We start from the raw sequence: 17,856 nt of genomic DNA on the forward strand, positions 1-17,856 counted from the left end.
CCACCTAAGGTTATTTTCTTACTCACCAGTCACAGAAGAGCAACTACTCCATCTACTGTACAGGATTGGTAAAAATGGAGCAAAAACAATCTGCTAGAGAAACTAAGTGGGTCAGTGGCATTTATGGAGAGAAATGGACAGTCCACGTTTCGAGCCGAGATGCTTCAGTTGGACTGAAAGAACAGAGGGGAGAAGACCGGTATAAAAAGGTGAAGGGGAGGGGTGCGACAAGAGCTGACAAGAGCATTATTTCTGTAGTGTAATAGTTGTCACGTTTGCCTAACATACAAAAAGGTTCCCAGTTCATAGCTGGTGGAAGCAAGGCTTTCATAGCCTTAATCCACTGCAGTTTGCCTACCAATGCAACAGGTTCATGTCAAACACCATCTTCCTGACTCTACACACATCACTCTAACATCTAAATAACAAGATCACCTACATCCTAGGCATCACCAAAAACATGTCCTGGGTTAACCACATTGCACCATGGTCAAAAGAGCACAAGGCGTCTCTATTTGCTCAGGAGATTAAGCAGGTGCACCATACAAAGCATACTATCAGATTGCCACACAACTTGGTTTGACTATCTATTCCCCTCATGACACCCCTCAGCCTCCTGCGCTCCAAGGAACAAGCCCCAGTCTGCCCAACCTCTCCCTATATGTCCATATAATAACCATATAACCATATAACAATTACAGCACGTAAACAGGCCATCTCGACCCTTCTAGTCCATGCCGAACACATATTCTCCCCTCTCCTCAAGTCCTGGCAACATCCTGTTAACAAACGGTATATAATATTATATATTATCCCGACTTCCATACTCAATACCTGATGAAGGCCAATGTACCAAAAGCCTTCTCAACCACCCTTTCCTAGTCCTTTTAAAAAGAATATTTCTGCAGCAGCTGTTCTTTTATTTTTCTATCCTAACTGTATTTACAAGAAAAAATCTTCATAAAGTTAAGGATCAGAAAGCAGTTCGATGTCACTGGGTAAAACAAAACAACTATGTCAAAAATAGAAATTTACTGAGCATCACTGACCAGATTTATCATAGGAAATAGCAAACCTGAGATTAAATGTGAAATTTTTGATTAAAATATTTTATTTGCACGGTGTCAAAGCAAAAAATGTTTGAAGTGAAAGGAGACCCAACATATCAACCATCCCTTTTCCTCCACAAATGCTGCTTGACCCACTCAGTTTTCAAACCACAGTCAAACACTTCACCAGAACAAATGATGTAACTGGATAGGATGAAAATAATATTTTGTTTCCAGAAGGAACATTTGTCCCAGTTAATGCTTGGGAGAAAGGAAGAAGCAGTGAGAGCGGTGCAAAAGTCAGACAATGAATGAAAGATATGCAAAAAAGTAACGATGATAAAGGAAACAGGCCATTGTTAGCTGTTTGTTGGGTGAAAACAAAAAGCTAGTGCAACTTGGGTGGGGGAGGGATAGAGAGAGAGGGAATGCCGGGGCTACCTGGAGTTAGAGAAATCTCTAACAAACAGCTAACAATGGCCTGTTTCCTTTATCATCGTTACTTTTTTGCATATCTTTCATTTATTGTTCTTTATCTCTCTACATCATCATCTATATCACTCGTTTTCCCTATCCTTACCCAGTCTGAAGCAGGCTCGACCCGAAATGTCACCCATTCCTTCTCTCCAGAGATGCTGCCTGTCCCGCTGAGTTACTTCAGCTTTTTGTGTCTATCTTCGGTTTAAACCAGCATCTGCAATACCTTCCTAACCATAATTGAATGGCAGAGTAGGCTTGATGGGCTGAATGGCATAATTCTGCCCCAATGATTTCTGAGCTTATTCCCAGTTTATGATTGGGAGAAGGAGGAAGATCAGTGGGATGGGGCACAAACATCAGACATTTGAGATTCCAAATTGGAAAAATATTTTTTTCTTTTAATAAAATTAAATACTAAATAACTCTAGCATTTGTGGAGAAAATTCCAGCAAGTATGATTTTCAATTAGATGGGTTTGTTGTGCACATCAATTTGTTTAGTATTCTCTAAACCAGGGCTGCAAATACTTTCCCCAATTCTGACCCTTCAATGATAATATCATTCACTTACAATAAAGTTTTGCATCGCACATTGCGATAGAAGATCAGGGTGGAAGCGGCATGGTGAATTAAAGTTTGCAACTGCAGTTGCTCTGTAAAGTAGCATCCCAATCTGATTTACATTTCTGCAGTGTAACGGAAATCACATTGTGAACATTGAATGTGTTACAGATCAGAATAGAAGAATTGCAAATGATTTGCAGCCTCGCTTGGAAGAACTGTTTGGCTCCCTGGGTGATGGGAAGGGAATGGGTTGCAAGGGAAAGACTATATGGAAAGAAAGTCATATAAATCTTCGTCTGGGCAAAGGGGAGAATACTAGAGAGACGTAAAATACTTTTCAAATTATTTTAATTCAAAACGATGAAAGGAGAAGGGTGTGTAGGATGTTTTTGATGATGGAATCATGTTGAACCTGGCAGACATTGTGAAGGATAGTTCCTCAAATGTGGGATGCAAGGTTAGAATCAGGCAAACTCCATCCAACTAATTCTTAGTTGGACCATAGGTTTATTCATAGGAAAATTGGATCACATTATGTAATATTTTTCAAAATTATGCATTTTAAAAGATCGTGCTGAATATCGGAATTTACTCCTTTATTTTCTCAGGAGTTATAAATATGTTGCATTGCGTGAGCTTCAGTGAATAGCCCATTTGGTGATCAAAGGTTATTGATGAAGTGGTAGTTGAACATATAATGCCAGATTGAGGTTTTCCATTGATGTCTAGGATTAAAATGGATGGTCTACAACAAACAAAAGCATTTTCCTTTGTAATAGACTTTTGTCATTGGAAAGATTTCTTCATGGTCTGTATTGACTTCCATTGTGTCCTTAGTACAATACTCAATTAATTGACGATGCCAAGAACTGTCAATGTCAAATCACCAAGTCTAAATCAAAGTTGAAATGAATTCTGGAACTGAATAGACCATGTCTCACAGCAAGTCTCAGTTGGTGGTGAGTAGTCCCCTTCCATTAAGTAAATAACAATTGGCTGGTAGATAGAGCGGTGAATGACTGGGCTTGATTTCTCCTTTTGTTTGTGACCATGACAAATTTCCACCAGTGTTATTGCTAGCATGGATCAGAGGCATGTCTGGCACTGGAGCTCAGAACTAGACATGGTATCACCAAATCCAGAGTTATTTCTTAGTGTGAATTGAATTAGCTGATGGTTGCACTATTTAAAGTTGGTGATTTCAAGAGCACGCTGAGTAGGATCATCCAAATTATATTTTAGATTGAAAATGGTTGCAAATACCACAGCTTTATCGTTTACTCCAACATACTAATTTTTGCCATGACTGAGGATAAAGATATTCATGGAGAATCCTCCTATGTTTCGTGTAGATTTGAAAAGAAATATTGTGAATGGATACTCATTTACAATCGGGATGCAATTTTTAAAACTAAGTCTTTTTTGCCAGCAATGGGTCAGTCAAAGAACTTGAGTGACCAGGGAGTATGCATCGTCACAAACAATCTATTGTGCAGAAAACAAACTCATTTTACCTCAAATACAATCCGTTTAAAGACCTGAGGAAACAAACAACAGCACCTTCTCTCAGTAAAAGCAGGGCAACTTTGCAAGCAAATGTAGTAAATTAAATGTAGTAACAGATATATTATGTACATAAAATCAATCTCAATCTCTCACCACATTTAATTGACAAGGGAATCATCACTCTGGCTGCTTATAGCATTATCATCCTTTGCAGCTTTTTGAAAAAAGACCCTTGCAATAAAATTGCAGGGCATGGTGGCACAGCAGTAGAGCTGCTGCCTGACAGCTCCAGAGACCCCGGTTCGATCCTCATTACGGGTGCTGTCCGTATGGAGTTTGTGTGTTCTCCCCGTGACCTGTATTGGTTTTCACCGGGGTCTCCAGTTTCTTCCCACACTCCAAAGACATGCAGGTTAATTGAGTATAGAAGTTGGGAAGTAATGTTAAAATTGTACAAGACATTGGTGAGGCCAATTCTGGACTATGGTGTACAATTTTGGTTGCCTAATTATAGGAAGGATGTCAACAAAATAGAGAGGGTACAGAGGAGATTTACTAGAATGTTGCCTGGGTTTCAGCAACTACGTTACAGAGAAAGGTTGAACAAGTTAGGTCTTTATTCTTTGGAGTGCAGAAGGTTAAGGGGGGACTTGATGGAGGTCTCTAAAATGATGAGAGGGATAGACAGAGTTGACGTGGATAAGCTTTTCCCACTGAGAGTAGGGAAGATTCAAACAAGAGGACATGACTTGAGAATTAAGGGGCATAAGTTTAGGGGTAACATGAGGGGGAACTTCTTTACTCAGAGAGTGGTAGCTGTGTGGAATGAGCTTCCAGTGGAAGTGGTGGAGGCAGGTTCGATTTTATCATTTAAAAATAAATTGGATAGGTATATGGACGGGAAAGGAATGGAGGGTTATGGTCTGAGTGCAGGTAGATGGGACTAGGGGAAAATAAGTGTTTGGCACGGACTTGAAGGGCCGAGATGGCCTGTTTCTGTGCTGTAATTGTTATATGGTTATATGGTTATATGGTTAATTGACTTCGGTAAAATAGTAAATTGTCCTTAGTGTGTGTAGGATAGTGTTAATGTGTTTGCTGGTCGGCATGGCCTCAGTGGGCCGAATGACCTTATTTTGCACGATATCTCTAAACTCTAAGCTAAATTGTCCATTATTTTCAACCATTAGGTTACTTGCTGAAATAATTTGGTGTATGTTTATGATTTATAATCTGGGACTTTTAAGCACAAATCTTCAATGCCTTAAATGGCTAATAAAGCTGAATGGGAAATATTTTGCATCCAATCCAACATTAACTTTTCTCATGTGTATCATGTAGAAAAAACAAGTCCATACAACAAAGAAAACAAAAAAAGGCAGCCATTTAAATCATTCTTTAAGAATAAAAAATGTACTAATATGTTTATTAGAAATAAAAGAGTAGAAAAAGTAAATATAAGAAAGAGAATAGGAAAGCTTAGGGAAATAATTTCAAAAAAAGCAAAAGGTTTGATGAAATAAAATATTTAAAGTAAATATTTACTTTGGCAATTAATTTGAGGCCAATGTTACAACAAGGTTATACCAGACATTCAGAACGTTTTGTAGACACAGGGAACTGCAGATACTGGAATCTTGCATAGATCATAAGTGGTGGAGTGACTCCACACATTCCAGCACTCCTGACCTGCCGACTTACTCCAGCACTTTGTGTTCAGTTCAGAAAGCTTTCATTACCTCCACAGATGCTGTCTATTATGCTGAGTTCCTCCAGCACTTTGATTTTGCACAAGATGCAAGCATCTGCTATTCTTTGTGTCTCCATTCAAAAAACTTTATTCTGTATTAATACTGACTTTTATTTCTGTGTTAAGAAACTAAAGATAGTTAGTTGACTGTAATGTCTAAGAGTTGTTGATAGCATTTAAATGAACAATTTACCTGGTGCAACATATCACAATTGAATAATTGGCATTGGTTTCCCATTCTTTTTCACTACAAGAAATTCATAAAATAACAAAGCACAGTAAAATTAAATTTAACATTAATTTTGTTAATTACTATTTTCATTTTTGCTTGCTTCCTCTGTAGAACTTTCTTTATCCCGAAGGTGGCAATACTAAACAACAATGTTGTCTTTAAAGCTTCACAAATTCTTTTTCAGGCAATAACTGTAACGTTATTTCCAGAGTCTTTTTCCTCCTTCAAACTGTACAATTTTTGAGGCACGCTATCAGAACAAAGGCAAACAACAGCTCCTGCTTTCATTGTAAACGATACTTCGACAATCAGTGGTAAGAATGTTCCAACGTGTCAGTGATGTCTTGAAGTCAGTATGTTTTCTAAAGCAGATATCCTTCTTAAAAAGCTAAATTTAACTGATGATGTTGACTGTTTTGAAGAGCTCTCTGTCCATGTGCTCTTTCCTTTACTTGAATGCTTGCAAATAAATAGTTTCATCTTTTCTCTGAAGAAAGTGGTTGTGAGCGTATGGAGAATTGGGTTCAAGGCACTGTTTATTGGAAGTATAAATATAACCACCCATGATGTAATTGCTCCTGAAAAAAAATCCATAAAACATCAATATCTACTTTTTAACCAATTTAATTTTTTTAACAATTTAAAATGATAACAATGTTAGTGTTCTGAAATATAGTACTTCCAAAAAAATAATAGAATAATTTGACTATTTGTAAATATACTTCCACATTCAATGGTAAGAATGCTCCCAAGGCGCTGTGATGTCTCATAGTCAATATGTTTTCCAAAGCAGATATCCTTCTTAAAAAACTAAATTTAACTGATGATGCTGATTTGAAGAGCTCTTTGTCCCTGTGCACTTTACTGATACAGGAAAAGCTCTAGACCATTTTTTATTTCATCAAAGTCAAACCTACGTGGTACTTATCTGACAAAGTGTCTTCAACATGAAGCATTATTCTCTTTACTTTTTGTAACTTTGTCGGTGCCAGATACGTGGCTACACTCACTGTACTGCAGAGGTGAGGTCTGCTATATGATATTACGGGGATGTGTGCAAAACAAAACATTTCATTGCACTTAGGTACGTGTGACAATAAAGTATCAATGAATCATTGAATCGATGAATAGAATTGAATCCATAAATGCTGCTTGAACTGCTGAGTCTATCCAACATTTTCTGTTTTCTTTCATATTGCCAATATCTGCTATTTTATTTTGGGTTTTCATCTCATTGTATTTGTGGTTTTTAATAAATATAAACATTAATTAAAAGGCCAATACAAAATACAATGCCTTAAAATTGATTTTCACTTAACCACAGCAAAAGATAATACATTCAGCAAAAAGTAAACTGCTGGGAGAACTCAGCAGGTCGAGCAGCATCTGTGGAGGCAAAGGAATTGGTGACATTTTGGGTCCAGACATTGCATAGGACTGAGAGTATAGAAGGAAGATAGCTCACTCCATTGAAGTTAAAGGAGGGGTGAGACAGAGGTTGGTAGTTTATAGGTGGTACTAGATGAAGGAGGAATAATGGACATGGAGTCAGGTGGCAGAGAGGGAGAAAGTGAGTGGAGACAGAGTTGTGTGGTTTATATGTGGAAACTACTGGAGAGGTGGGGATACGTTAGGAAAGAGAAGAGGGAAGAGGGAAGAGGGATGGCAGATGGAGTGCAGAGGCAGAGCCTGGTATGTGACGGAGAACAGGAAAAGGAAGAGATGTGTGTGAGGGATCTTATCAAATAGGGGAGGCCAGTAGTGTACTAGTCAAAAATATTGTGCTATGTGAAATGATGAAAATGAAATGAAATGATTCAATTTATTGTCATTGTCAGTGTACAGTACAGAGACAACGAAATGCATTTTTAGCATCTCCCTTGAAAGGGAGACACAGGGCGTCGCGGTGTGCCCGCGCCTGCCGCCGTACATTCCATTACAGGCAAAGGTGGGTGAAGTGTCTTGCCCAAGGACACAACGACAGTATGCACTCCAAGCGGGATTTGAACCGGCTACCTTCCGGTCGCCAGCCGAACTCTTAGCCCATTGTGCTATCTGTCGCCGTGTGTTAGATTCCTCAGATATTTCACCTTTCCTCCTTGAAAAGATGAAAGACTTAAAGTTGTTACATAGATAGTACATAGTGCACAGATGAATTAATATATATGCTAACTTTCTGGAAAGGAATATTTGTTAACCAGCAATGTGGGCATGCAAATGTAGAAAATAAATATATTGTGAGCAAGAAAAGTTCAAATCAACTTTCTGCAATTAATCATCTATTCTCCATATTGCAATTAAAAAGTACCTGGAATCTCCACCTGAATCAGTGAAAGTACTTGCAAGAGAAAAATTGGGATCCAGCAGAAGGCATTAGAAAGCACTATGAAGAAAAATCTGTAAGCCAATGCAACTTCACTTCGAATGCGCCTTTTTATTTCAGGTGTCTGGATTCCAGTTTTGTGAATAGAATAAAACATGCTGAAGTAAGAGAAGACAATTATGATGAAGGCAATCAGATTCAAACCTGAAAGAAAAGAAATAAATTGTTGTCTGAGGATATAGAAACATAGAAACATAGAAATCAGGTGCAGGAGTAGGCCATTCGGCCCTTCGGACATTCAATATGATCATGGATGATCATCCAACTCGGTATCCTGTACCTGCCTTCTCTCCATACCCCCTGATCCCTTTAGCCACAAGGGCCACATCTAATTCCCTCTTAAATATAGCCAATAAACTGGCCTCAACTACCTTCTGTAGCAGAGAATTCCAGAGATTCACCACTCTCTGTGTGAAAAATGTTTTTCTCATCTCAGTCCTAAATGATTTCCCCCTTATCCTTAAACTGTGACCACTTGTTATGGACTTCCCCAACATCAGGAACAATCTTCCTGCATCTAGCCTGTCCAACCCCTTAAGAATTTTGTAAGTTTCTATAAGATCCCCCCTCAATCTTCTAAATTCTAACGAGTACAAGCCGAGTCTATCCAGTCTTTCTTCACATGAAAGTCCTGACATCCCAGGAATCAGTCTGGTGAACCTTCTCTGCACTCCCTCTATGGCAAGAATGTATTTTCTTAGATTAGGAGACCAAAACTGTACGCAATACTCCAGGTGTGGTCTCACCAAGACCCTGTACAACTGCAGTAGAAACTCCCTGCTCCTATACTCAAATCCTTTTGCTATGAATGCTAACATACCATTCGCTTTCTATGGTAACTTAATTTCATATAACTCGTATAACCTAACTCATATAACTTAATTTCCATCCCATTTATTGCTCATTATGAATCCAAAACATGTCAGTGACCTATTCCAGCCTTTTCTTCATGCCACTTTGTAACTCGTAACCTACCAAGCTTTCGTGGAAATACTGACATGCTACATAGATCAGTTCTGCGGGAATGTTTATTTATAATAAGCAAAGGATACACATTCAGTTTAATGAGAATGTATATTAAAACAAAATGAAAAGAAACTGAAAAAATTTAATCGAACTGGACAAAATCATATAAGGACGATGGCAAATCAGAGAGGAAATGTTTCACTCAGCAGAGGTAAATAATTGGCCTGTAAGTTGGTTCACAAATCATCCATTTTTTTAGATGCTTTGTGATTCAATTTTCAAATTCATCTAGAATAGATCACAATGATCATCATTTCAGGGATAAAATGTGCAGATATGGAATTGGACGATATTGCATGTTCTATTCACAATACTGCAACTTTCTTTGGAGTTATTCAAGCACATAGTTGTATCGTTCTTCGCACATTGCCCATTTCCATCCTTGACAACATAAATTGTACTGAAGGTTACACAGAAAAGCTGGAGAAACTCAGCGGGTGCAGCAGCATCTATGGAGCGAAGGAAATAGGCAACGTTTCGGGCCGAAAACCCTTCTGAAGAAGGGTTTCGGCCCGAAACGTTGCCTATTTCCTTCGCTCCATAGATGCTGCTGCACCCGCTGAGTTTCTCCAGCTTTTCTGTGTAACCTTCGATTCTCCAGCATCTGCAGTTCCCTCTTAAACATAAATTGTACTGACATTGAGCACCCTCACTAGAACTAGCACACATACAATTTAGTTGCATTTTTAGCTTTTTAAATATATGTTTTGAGCTGACATTTGAAGCCTTGACTGGACACTTTCAAAAGTGACTCAAACACCTTCTAGTGTGCTGAATACATTTCACAGAATCTAGCTGTTATGATACATAGAGTCATATAGCACCATGTTATAGGAAAGATGTTCTCAAGCTGGAAAGGGTACATGGAACCTCAAATCACCCCTGCCACTCAGAATTATGATGCCCTGGGAAAAGAGCAAAATGGAGCCACTCTGGATACAGCACAAACTAAAACATATGCTGTGTTTGTGAGTTGTGCTCAAAACACTGTCATCATACTGCAGATAGACACAAAATGCTCAAGTAACTCATTGGGTCAGGCAGCATCTCTGAAGAAAAAGCTGGGCAGCGTTTTGTGTCTGAAGAAGGGTCCTGACCCAAAATATCACCCAACCTTTTTCTCCAAAGATGTTGCCTGACCCGCTGTGTTACTCCAGCACTTTGTCTTTGATATAGAAACATAGAAACATAGAAAATAGGTGCAGGAGGAGGCCATTCGGCCCTTTGAGCCAGCACCGCCATTCATTGCGATCATGGCTGATCGTCCCCAATCAATAACCTGTGCCTGCCTTCTCCCCATAACCCTCGATTCCACTAGCCCCTAGAGCTCTATCTAACCCTCTCTTAAATCCATCCATTGATTTGGCCTCCACTGTCCTCTGTGGCGGGGAATTCCACAAATTCACAACTCTCTGGGTCAAAAAGTATTTTTTCTCACCTCAGTCTTAAATGGCCTCCCCTTTATTCTAAGACTGTGGCCCCTGGTTCTGGACTCGCCCAACATTGGGAAAATTTTTCCTGCATCTAGCTTGTCCAGTCCTTTTATAATTTTATATGTTTCTATAAGATACCCCCTCATCCTTCTAAACTCCAGTGAATACAAGCCTAGTCTTTTCAATCTTTCCTCATATGACAGTCCCGCCATCCCAGGGATCAATCTTGTGAACCTACGCTGCACTGCCTCAATCACAAGGATGTCCTTCCTCAAATTAGGAGGCCAAAACTGTACACAATACTCCAGATGTGGACTTACCAGAGCCCTATACAACTGCAGAAGAACCTCTCTACTCCTATACTGAAATCCTCTTGTTATGAAGGCCAACATTCCATTAGCTTTCTTCACTGCCTGCTGTACCTGCACACCAACTTTCAGTGACCGGTGTACAAGGACACCGAGGTCTCGCTGTACCTTCCCCTTACCTAACCTAACCCATCGAGATAATAATCTGCCCCCTTGTTTTTGCCAGCAAAGTGGATAACCTCACATTTATCTATATTATACTGCATCTGCCACGCATCTGCCCACTCACTCAACCTGTCTAGGTCACCCTGCAACCTCCTAACATCCTCTTCACAGTTCACACTGCCACCCAGCTTTGTGTCATCTGCAAACTTGCTAGTGTTGCCCCTAATTCCCTCTTCCAAATCATTAATATATATGGTAAATAGTTGCGGCACCAACACCGAGCCTTGCGACACTCCACTCGCCACTGCCTGCCATTCTGAAAAGGACCCGTTCACTCCTACTCCTTGCTTCCTGTCTGCCAACCAATTTTCTATCCATGCCAACACCCTACCATCAATACCATGCGCTCTAATTTTAGTCACCAGCCTCCCGTGCGGGACCTTATCAAAGGCTTTCTGAAAGTCTAGATACACTACTTCCACTGGCTTCATCCATTTTACTTGTCACATCCTCAACAAATTCCAGAAGATTAGTCAAGCATGATTTCCCTTTCATAAATCCATGCTGACTTGGACTAATCCTTTTACTGCTACCCAAATGCCCCATTATTACCTCTTTAATAATTGACTCCAGCATCTTTCCCACCATCGAAGTCAGGCTAACTGGTCTGTAATTCCCCGTTTTCTCTCTAGCTCCTTTCGAGAAAAGTGGGAAAGCATTAGCTATCCTCCAATCCACAGGAACTGATCCTGAATCTATTGAACATTGAAATGGTATAAACTAGCATCTGGAGTTCCTTATTTCTACATTCTTCATCACGTAGTAGCTCTTGTGTTGATGCGGTTCTCCACTGTGGGATGTAGCCACATTAATTAAACATTATTAGTGAACTTACCGGTCAGATGTCTGACATCCTCTGCCATTGATAAGACTTGGAACTCTGCCCCTCCCCTCCCCCCACACCCTGCTCATGAGATGCAGAATAATCTTCCTTTGCCTGGTGAGGTTCCTAAAACAGGAGGAACCATCTCAGCTTCCCACGTATTTGTTACTGATTTAGTTTGTAGAAGAGTGTAATAGGTTTTCATTGAGAGGATGGAAGGGTAGAATGTCAATGATGGATGTTGTTGGATAAGGTGAAGTTGATGGTGTAACAGATTGTGTCCATGTGGTTGTGGTGGTTAAATTAGGTTAGGTTAGAGATACAACATTGGAAAAGCCCCATTTACACTAGTTCTATGTTTTCCCACTTTTGTACCCATTCCCCACACTCCCCATTTATAGAGGCCAATTCACCTACATACCCGCACATATAACCATATAATAACCATATAACAATTACAGCACGGAAACAGGCCATCTCGACCCTTCTAGTCCGTGCCGAACACATAATCTCCCCTAGTCCCATATACCTGCGCTCAGACCATAACACTCCATTCCCTTCCCATCCATATAACTATCCAATTTATTTTTAGATGATAAAAACGAACCTGCCTCCACCACCTGCCTCCACCATCTTTGGGATGTAGGAGAAAATGGATGGGTCCCGGCCTGAAACGTCACCCATCCGTTTTCTCTAGAGATGCTGCCTGACCCGCTGAGTTATACCAGCACTGTCAGACTAGATCTATGTTATCCCACTTTCTTATCCAACCCCTAAACAATAATGGACATTTTACAGAAGCCAATTAACTTGCAAACCCACACATCTTTGGGATGGCGGAAACCGGAACATCTGGAAGAAACCTGCGTGGTCACAGGGAGAACGTGCAAACGCCATACAGACAACACCCGAGGTCAGGATTGAACCCGGGTCGCTGGCGTTGTGAGGCCGTGGCTCTACCAGCTGCGCCACTGTGCTGCCCTCTATCTGTGTGATGGTGTGGTCTGGGAATTCCCATTCCCGCAGCACATCATTGCGTCTGCAAGCCAAGCATTTCTGTTGCCCTGGTGGATTCACTGTCTCCCCTGGCAAACAGAAGTATTAACAAAAGTAATTGGTAATTAAAAGCGGGAGCTTCAGGGATTTGAATAATTACCAATTAATAGTTTTTCAAAATATACATGGTATATAGAGGTTTTGGAAGAAGGCCAGACAGACAACTTTTCTATGCTGTATGACTGACTATTGGTTCTAATAGGGCTTCTTTACTATAGAAGAGCAGAGATATTGGAGCAGTATTGATTGAGTTATTTAAATCAATGACTGGTATTTGAAATAAATAGATTAGAGTAAATCAAATCCAGAGGACCTGGCATATAGGTTGCATAAGCATATAATTAAGTTGGATTATATCAGGGCTATGTCTTAAAACAAAAATCAACGGGTTTGATGACCTCACCCAGTGATCAACTCACACAGTACGTATAAGTTAGTTGTGCATTCAAATGGTAGTTGGACAAAAGAACGTTTTTTATGTTGGAAAGAGACAAAATGCTGGAATAACTCAACGGGTCAGGCAGCATCTGTGGACAGGTGACAATTCAGGTTAGGGCCCTTCATCATTTCAGGAAGAACGATTCGGGAAGGGTCGTGACCCGAACTGTCACTTATCTATGTTCTCCAGGGATGCTGCCTGGCCTGCTGAGCATTTTGTGTCTTTTCTTGGTAAACCAGCATCTGCACTTCCTTGTTCCTACATTTTAATTTCTCTAGTTTTTTGTGTTATATCTCAAGGTTGAGACAATATGAAAGATAATAGGTGATGTGGTCACTGTGTGATCCTGGAACTAATTTTCATTATTTTGAGAGTAGGGGAGAGGCTTTTCAAAAGTGAACCTATGAACTTATGAACAAGTTTTATATAATTATTTGCATAGTGGGGCTTTAGGGTTCATATGCTTTTATGTTAAGAAAACAAAACAATTTACATTGTTATAGCACTTTCTACATCAAGGATATCCCAAAATGCTGTTCACATCCAGTCAATGTAGAACACTTGCTGAATGCAGAGCAATGTAGAACAATGGCTGAACACTTACAAACGGTTAATTTGTGTGCAACAAGGGCACAAAGAGAATGAGGTAAACAACTCGATAGTCACCTAAAGGTGTTGCTTGAGAGACAACTGTTGGCCAAGACACCAGGAGAACTCTCCTACTCTCCTTCCTGTAGTGCCACAATATCTTTAATGTCCACCTAAAAGTTCAAAGAGGATGATGATTTAAAATCTCAGCTGAAAGGTAATACACCTGGCAAAGATTGTACTGGAGTGCCAGGTCTTAAGGTAGTTTGCAGACCGACTTGGAGTACTTTACCTCGTCTTATGATCTATTATCATATATAGTTTTCTGCCCTGCTAATGACATTGACTGGACAATCAAAATCAATCATTAAAATATTCATACCAAGGAATATGCCAATCGAATAGCCTTTTGCAGCATCCGTTTCAATTTGGTCTGCATAAAGAGGAAAGCAAACTCCATTTCTTCCATAGTAATTTCCAAAAGTATCTTCATTCCAGAGTGGAATTATAGCGATAATAAATCCAATAAGCCAAATGGTAGTTAATATTATCAAAGTCTGTTGCTTTCCTGGTTTGATGTTACTGAATGGGAAGACAATGACAACATACTTCTCCAGACTCAGGTATGTCAATAGCAAAACTGAAACTTCTGTGGAGAGCATGGCCAAAAATCCTATCATTCGGCACTGGACACTCTCCATCCATCGATGTGCATGTTTGTTGTACTCCCCACGATACTTGACATCGAAGATCCCAACGAAGAATAGATATACTCCCATCAGGCAATCAGCACCTTGAGTGTCAGAAAAGGGGAGAAACAGATGTCTTTAATATATGAGTTATTATATTTTGTGGCAATATCAAGTTGAAAACCTAGAGTTTAAAGTTTTGGAGTTTTACGTGCATCGAGGTACAATTAAAAGCCTTTTTGTTTAGTTTAGTTTATTGTCACGTGCACCAAGGTACAGTGAAAAGCTTTTGTTGTGTGCTAAGCAGTGTGAAAGACATTACACTATTAGAATTGAGCCTTCACAGTGCAGAGATACATGATAAAGAGAATAACATGAATACTGTTTAGTACAAGATAAGGTACAGTGAAGTCCAATCAAAGATAGTACAAGGGTCTCCAATTAAGTAGATAGTAGCTACGACTGCTCGCTAGTTGTTGAGAGGATGGTTCAGCTGTTTAATAACAGCTGAGTAGAAACCGTCCCAGCAACTGGAGGTATGCCTTTTTCACACTTCTATACCTCTTGCCCAATGATAGAGGGGGCGCAGAGGGAGTGGTCATGGTGAGACTGATCCTTGATTATGCTGGTGGCCTTGACAAAGCAGTGTGAAGAGTAGATCGGGTCAATGGAAGGGAGGCTGGTTTGCATGTACTTTCGTTTTTACTTTGCTATAAAATAAAGAAATTGTACAATTTTTCACAGTCCATCAAGACCTACAGATACATTGAGTTTATTAAGTGTGCCATGTATTGAGAAAACACTTTTTTTCTTTAGACTAAGCACAAAAAAATTGGCAACTGAATTTGCTGATTCATTATTGCTCTCTATATTTACTTGAGCTTTCCCGGGTAGATAGGGATTGATGAGTCATTGTATAATAAGATCTATGATAAGAACTCTCACAATGACAATGGGAAGGTGACAATTTTACATTATGCTCCATTACTATAATCATACTCTGCAAAGAGTGCTCAGTCACAATTAAATTAAGTCGTCTTATCATTTTTATTTCATACATAGCCTCTTAAGAATGAAGAACCATAGCCATTATTAATTTATTGCTGCAAATTAATTTAATTGTCATAAACTACAAAACATAAATAATAATAAATGCTGTGATCAAAATAACACTTTGCTAACTTTTAGATAAAGTCAGAAGTTTTGGCCCAATCCCGTATAGCTTTGGAATTAGGCCATTTGGCCATCAAGTCTACTCCACCATTCAATCATGGCTGATTTATCTCTTCCTAACCCCTTTCTCCTGCCTTCAACCCATATACGCTTTCTCTGACCAAGACAGCCAGATTGATAGTGGTTTTAGCCTAATGGATTTGCATTTGCAGACACAGCTTAGGAGTGAGCAGGCAGAGAAGTCTATTGTTTTGTCAGCCTGCCTCGTTCCACCTCCACCCTCCCCACTCCCCACCATCCCCCTCCCCCCATCTTTCCACCTACCAATCTCTGGTCTCAAACACACACTAAAGCCTGATCTGCTACCTTTTGTATTAGCACTTTTTTATTATATTATATTTATTATATTTTTTATTATATTGTATTAGCTGGGACCACAACCACAACCAAAATGACTGTTATTCTGATGCATCAACATCATTCCAATCAACCTTTTAACGTGCATTGGAATTTACAAACGCCGATTTATTTATTTATTTATTTATTTATTTATTTATTTCGAACAGAATAAAATAATAAAAAGCAAGTGTGAAACAGCTTTTTTTTTAAATCTTTTAAAGTTTTAATTAAATCAGGTTACCAATCAAAATAACTACCAGTCCTGCTGACGTTTTCACATTATAGGATTTAACAATGTTATACATTCTAACAATTACACTAATTCTAAGGGTCATGATCTCAGAATTATCCCTGCATCACATCCAACAGTAACTGGTTTGGTAAATGCAGAATGAGGCAGAGAACTCTATTAGCATCAGGTCATTCATTGGGATTCTGATTTATCAGCACTTTAGTTATCCAAATATTTTAATCCCATTACATTAATTGCTAATTTTAGGGGCAGGGAAAGAAAGATTTCCAGATCTCTTTGGTCATGGTATAAATAACTATTTTCTGACAGCACCCCAAATACCTTTCTGACTAATTCTAAGATAACCCCTCCCCCCCTTATATTGCATTTTGTCAGCAGAGAAACTCCCTTAATCACCAATAATACATAAATTATAGAGCCAGATGGTCAGGTACAGGCAGACCTTTTGGCCCATCATATCCATGCTGGCCATCATAGAATAGAGAAAAGTACAGCATGGAAACAGGCCCTTCAGCCCACAACGTCTCTTCTAAACATGGTGCCAAAGTAAACTAGTCTACTCTGCCTGCATACGATCCATATCCCTCCATTCCCTACACATCCATGTGCCCATTTAAAAGCATCTTAAATGTCACCATTGTATCTGATTTTCACCACCACCCCAGGCAGCATGTTCCAGGTATTCATCACCTTCTGTCCAAAAAAACTCACCCCGTACATATATTTTATGTCTATACTAAATCCATTTACCAGCACTTGGTCCATAGGCTGCTACGTGTTGGTAATTCAAGTCTTCATCTAACTACTTCTTAAATGTTTTTAGAATGCCTGCATCCACCATACCCTGTTTTGTTTAGTTTAGTGATACAGCGTGAAACACATCTCCTCGACCCACCGAGTCCTCGTCGACCAATGATCTCCCATAACTAGGTCTATCCTACACATTTGGGAAAATTTACAGAAGCCAATTAACCTGCAAACCTGTATGTCTCTGAGATGTGGGAGGAAACCAGAGCGCTTGGAAAAAACCCATGTGGTCACAGGAAGAACGTACAAATTCCGTACAAGCAGCACCCGTGGTCAGGATTGAACCAGGTTCTCTGGGGCTGTAAGGCAGCAACTCTACTGCTGCACCCTGTGTCGCCCAATGTGTACAGTCCACGTATACCACATCAACCACATTGCCCATATAAATGCATATTATTGTCTCATTGAAAAATTCAATCAGACTAACCTGATTGCCTGGTTGCTTAGCACTTCAACTCCCCCTCCCATTCCCAATCTAATAATGGATGGGATTTATATAGCGCCTTTCTAGATACTCAAGGCGCTTTACATCGCATTATTCATTCACTCCTCAGTCACACTCGGTGGTGGTGAGCTACTTCTGTAGCCACAGCTGCCCTGGGGCAGACTGACGGAAGCGTGACTGCTAATCTGCGCCTACGGCCCCTCCGACCACCATCAATCACTCACACACA

The 17,856-nt window shown here is 39.7% G+C and overlaps 1 protein-coding gene across 1 annotated transcript in view; it reads right to left on the minus strand.

The window, feature by feature from the left end:
- Positions 1 to 3,501: 3,501 nt before the first annotated feature.
- Positions 3,502 to 17,856, minus strand: part of rxfp2b (relaxin family peptide receptor 2b) — a 56,853-nt gene continuing 42,498 nt past the window's right edge. The window contains exons 16-18 of the mRNA XM_055636865.1: positions 14,244 to 14,654; positions 7,889 to 8,107; positions 3,502 to 6,158 (exon numbers count right to left, since the gene is read on the minus strand). Coding sequence (XP_055492840.1) covers positions 5,914 to 6,158; positions 7,889 to 8,107; positions 14,244 to 14,654 — 875 coding nt within the window. The 3' untranslated portion in view covers positions 3,502 to 5,913. The remainder of the gene's footprint in view (positions 6,159 to 7,888; positions 8,108 to 14,243; positions 14,655 to 17,856) is intronic.

This window comes from Leucoraja erinacea, chromosome 6 (assembly GCF_028641065.1).
Source record: "Leucoraja erinacea ecotype New England chromosome 6, Leri_hhj_1, whole genome shotgun sequence".
NCBI lineage: Eukaryota > Metazoa > Chordata > Chondrichthyes > Rajiformes > Rajidae > Leucoraja > Leucoraja erinaceus.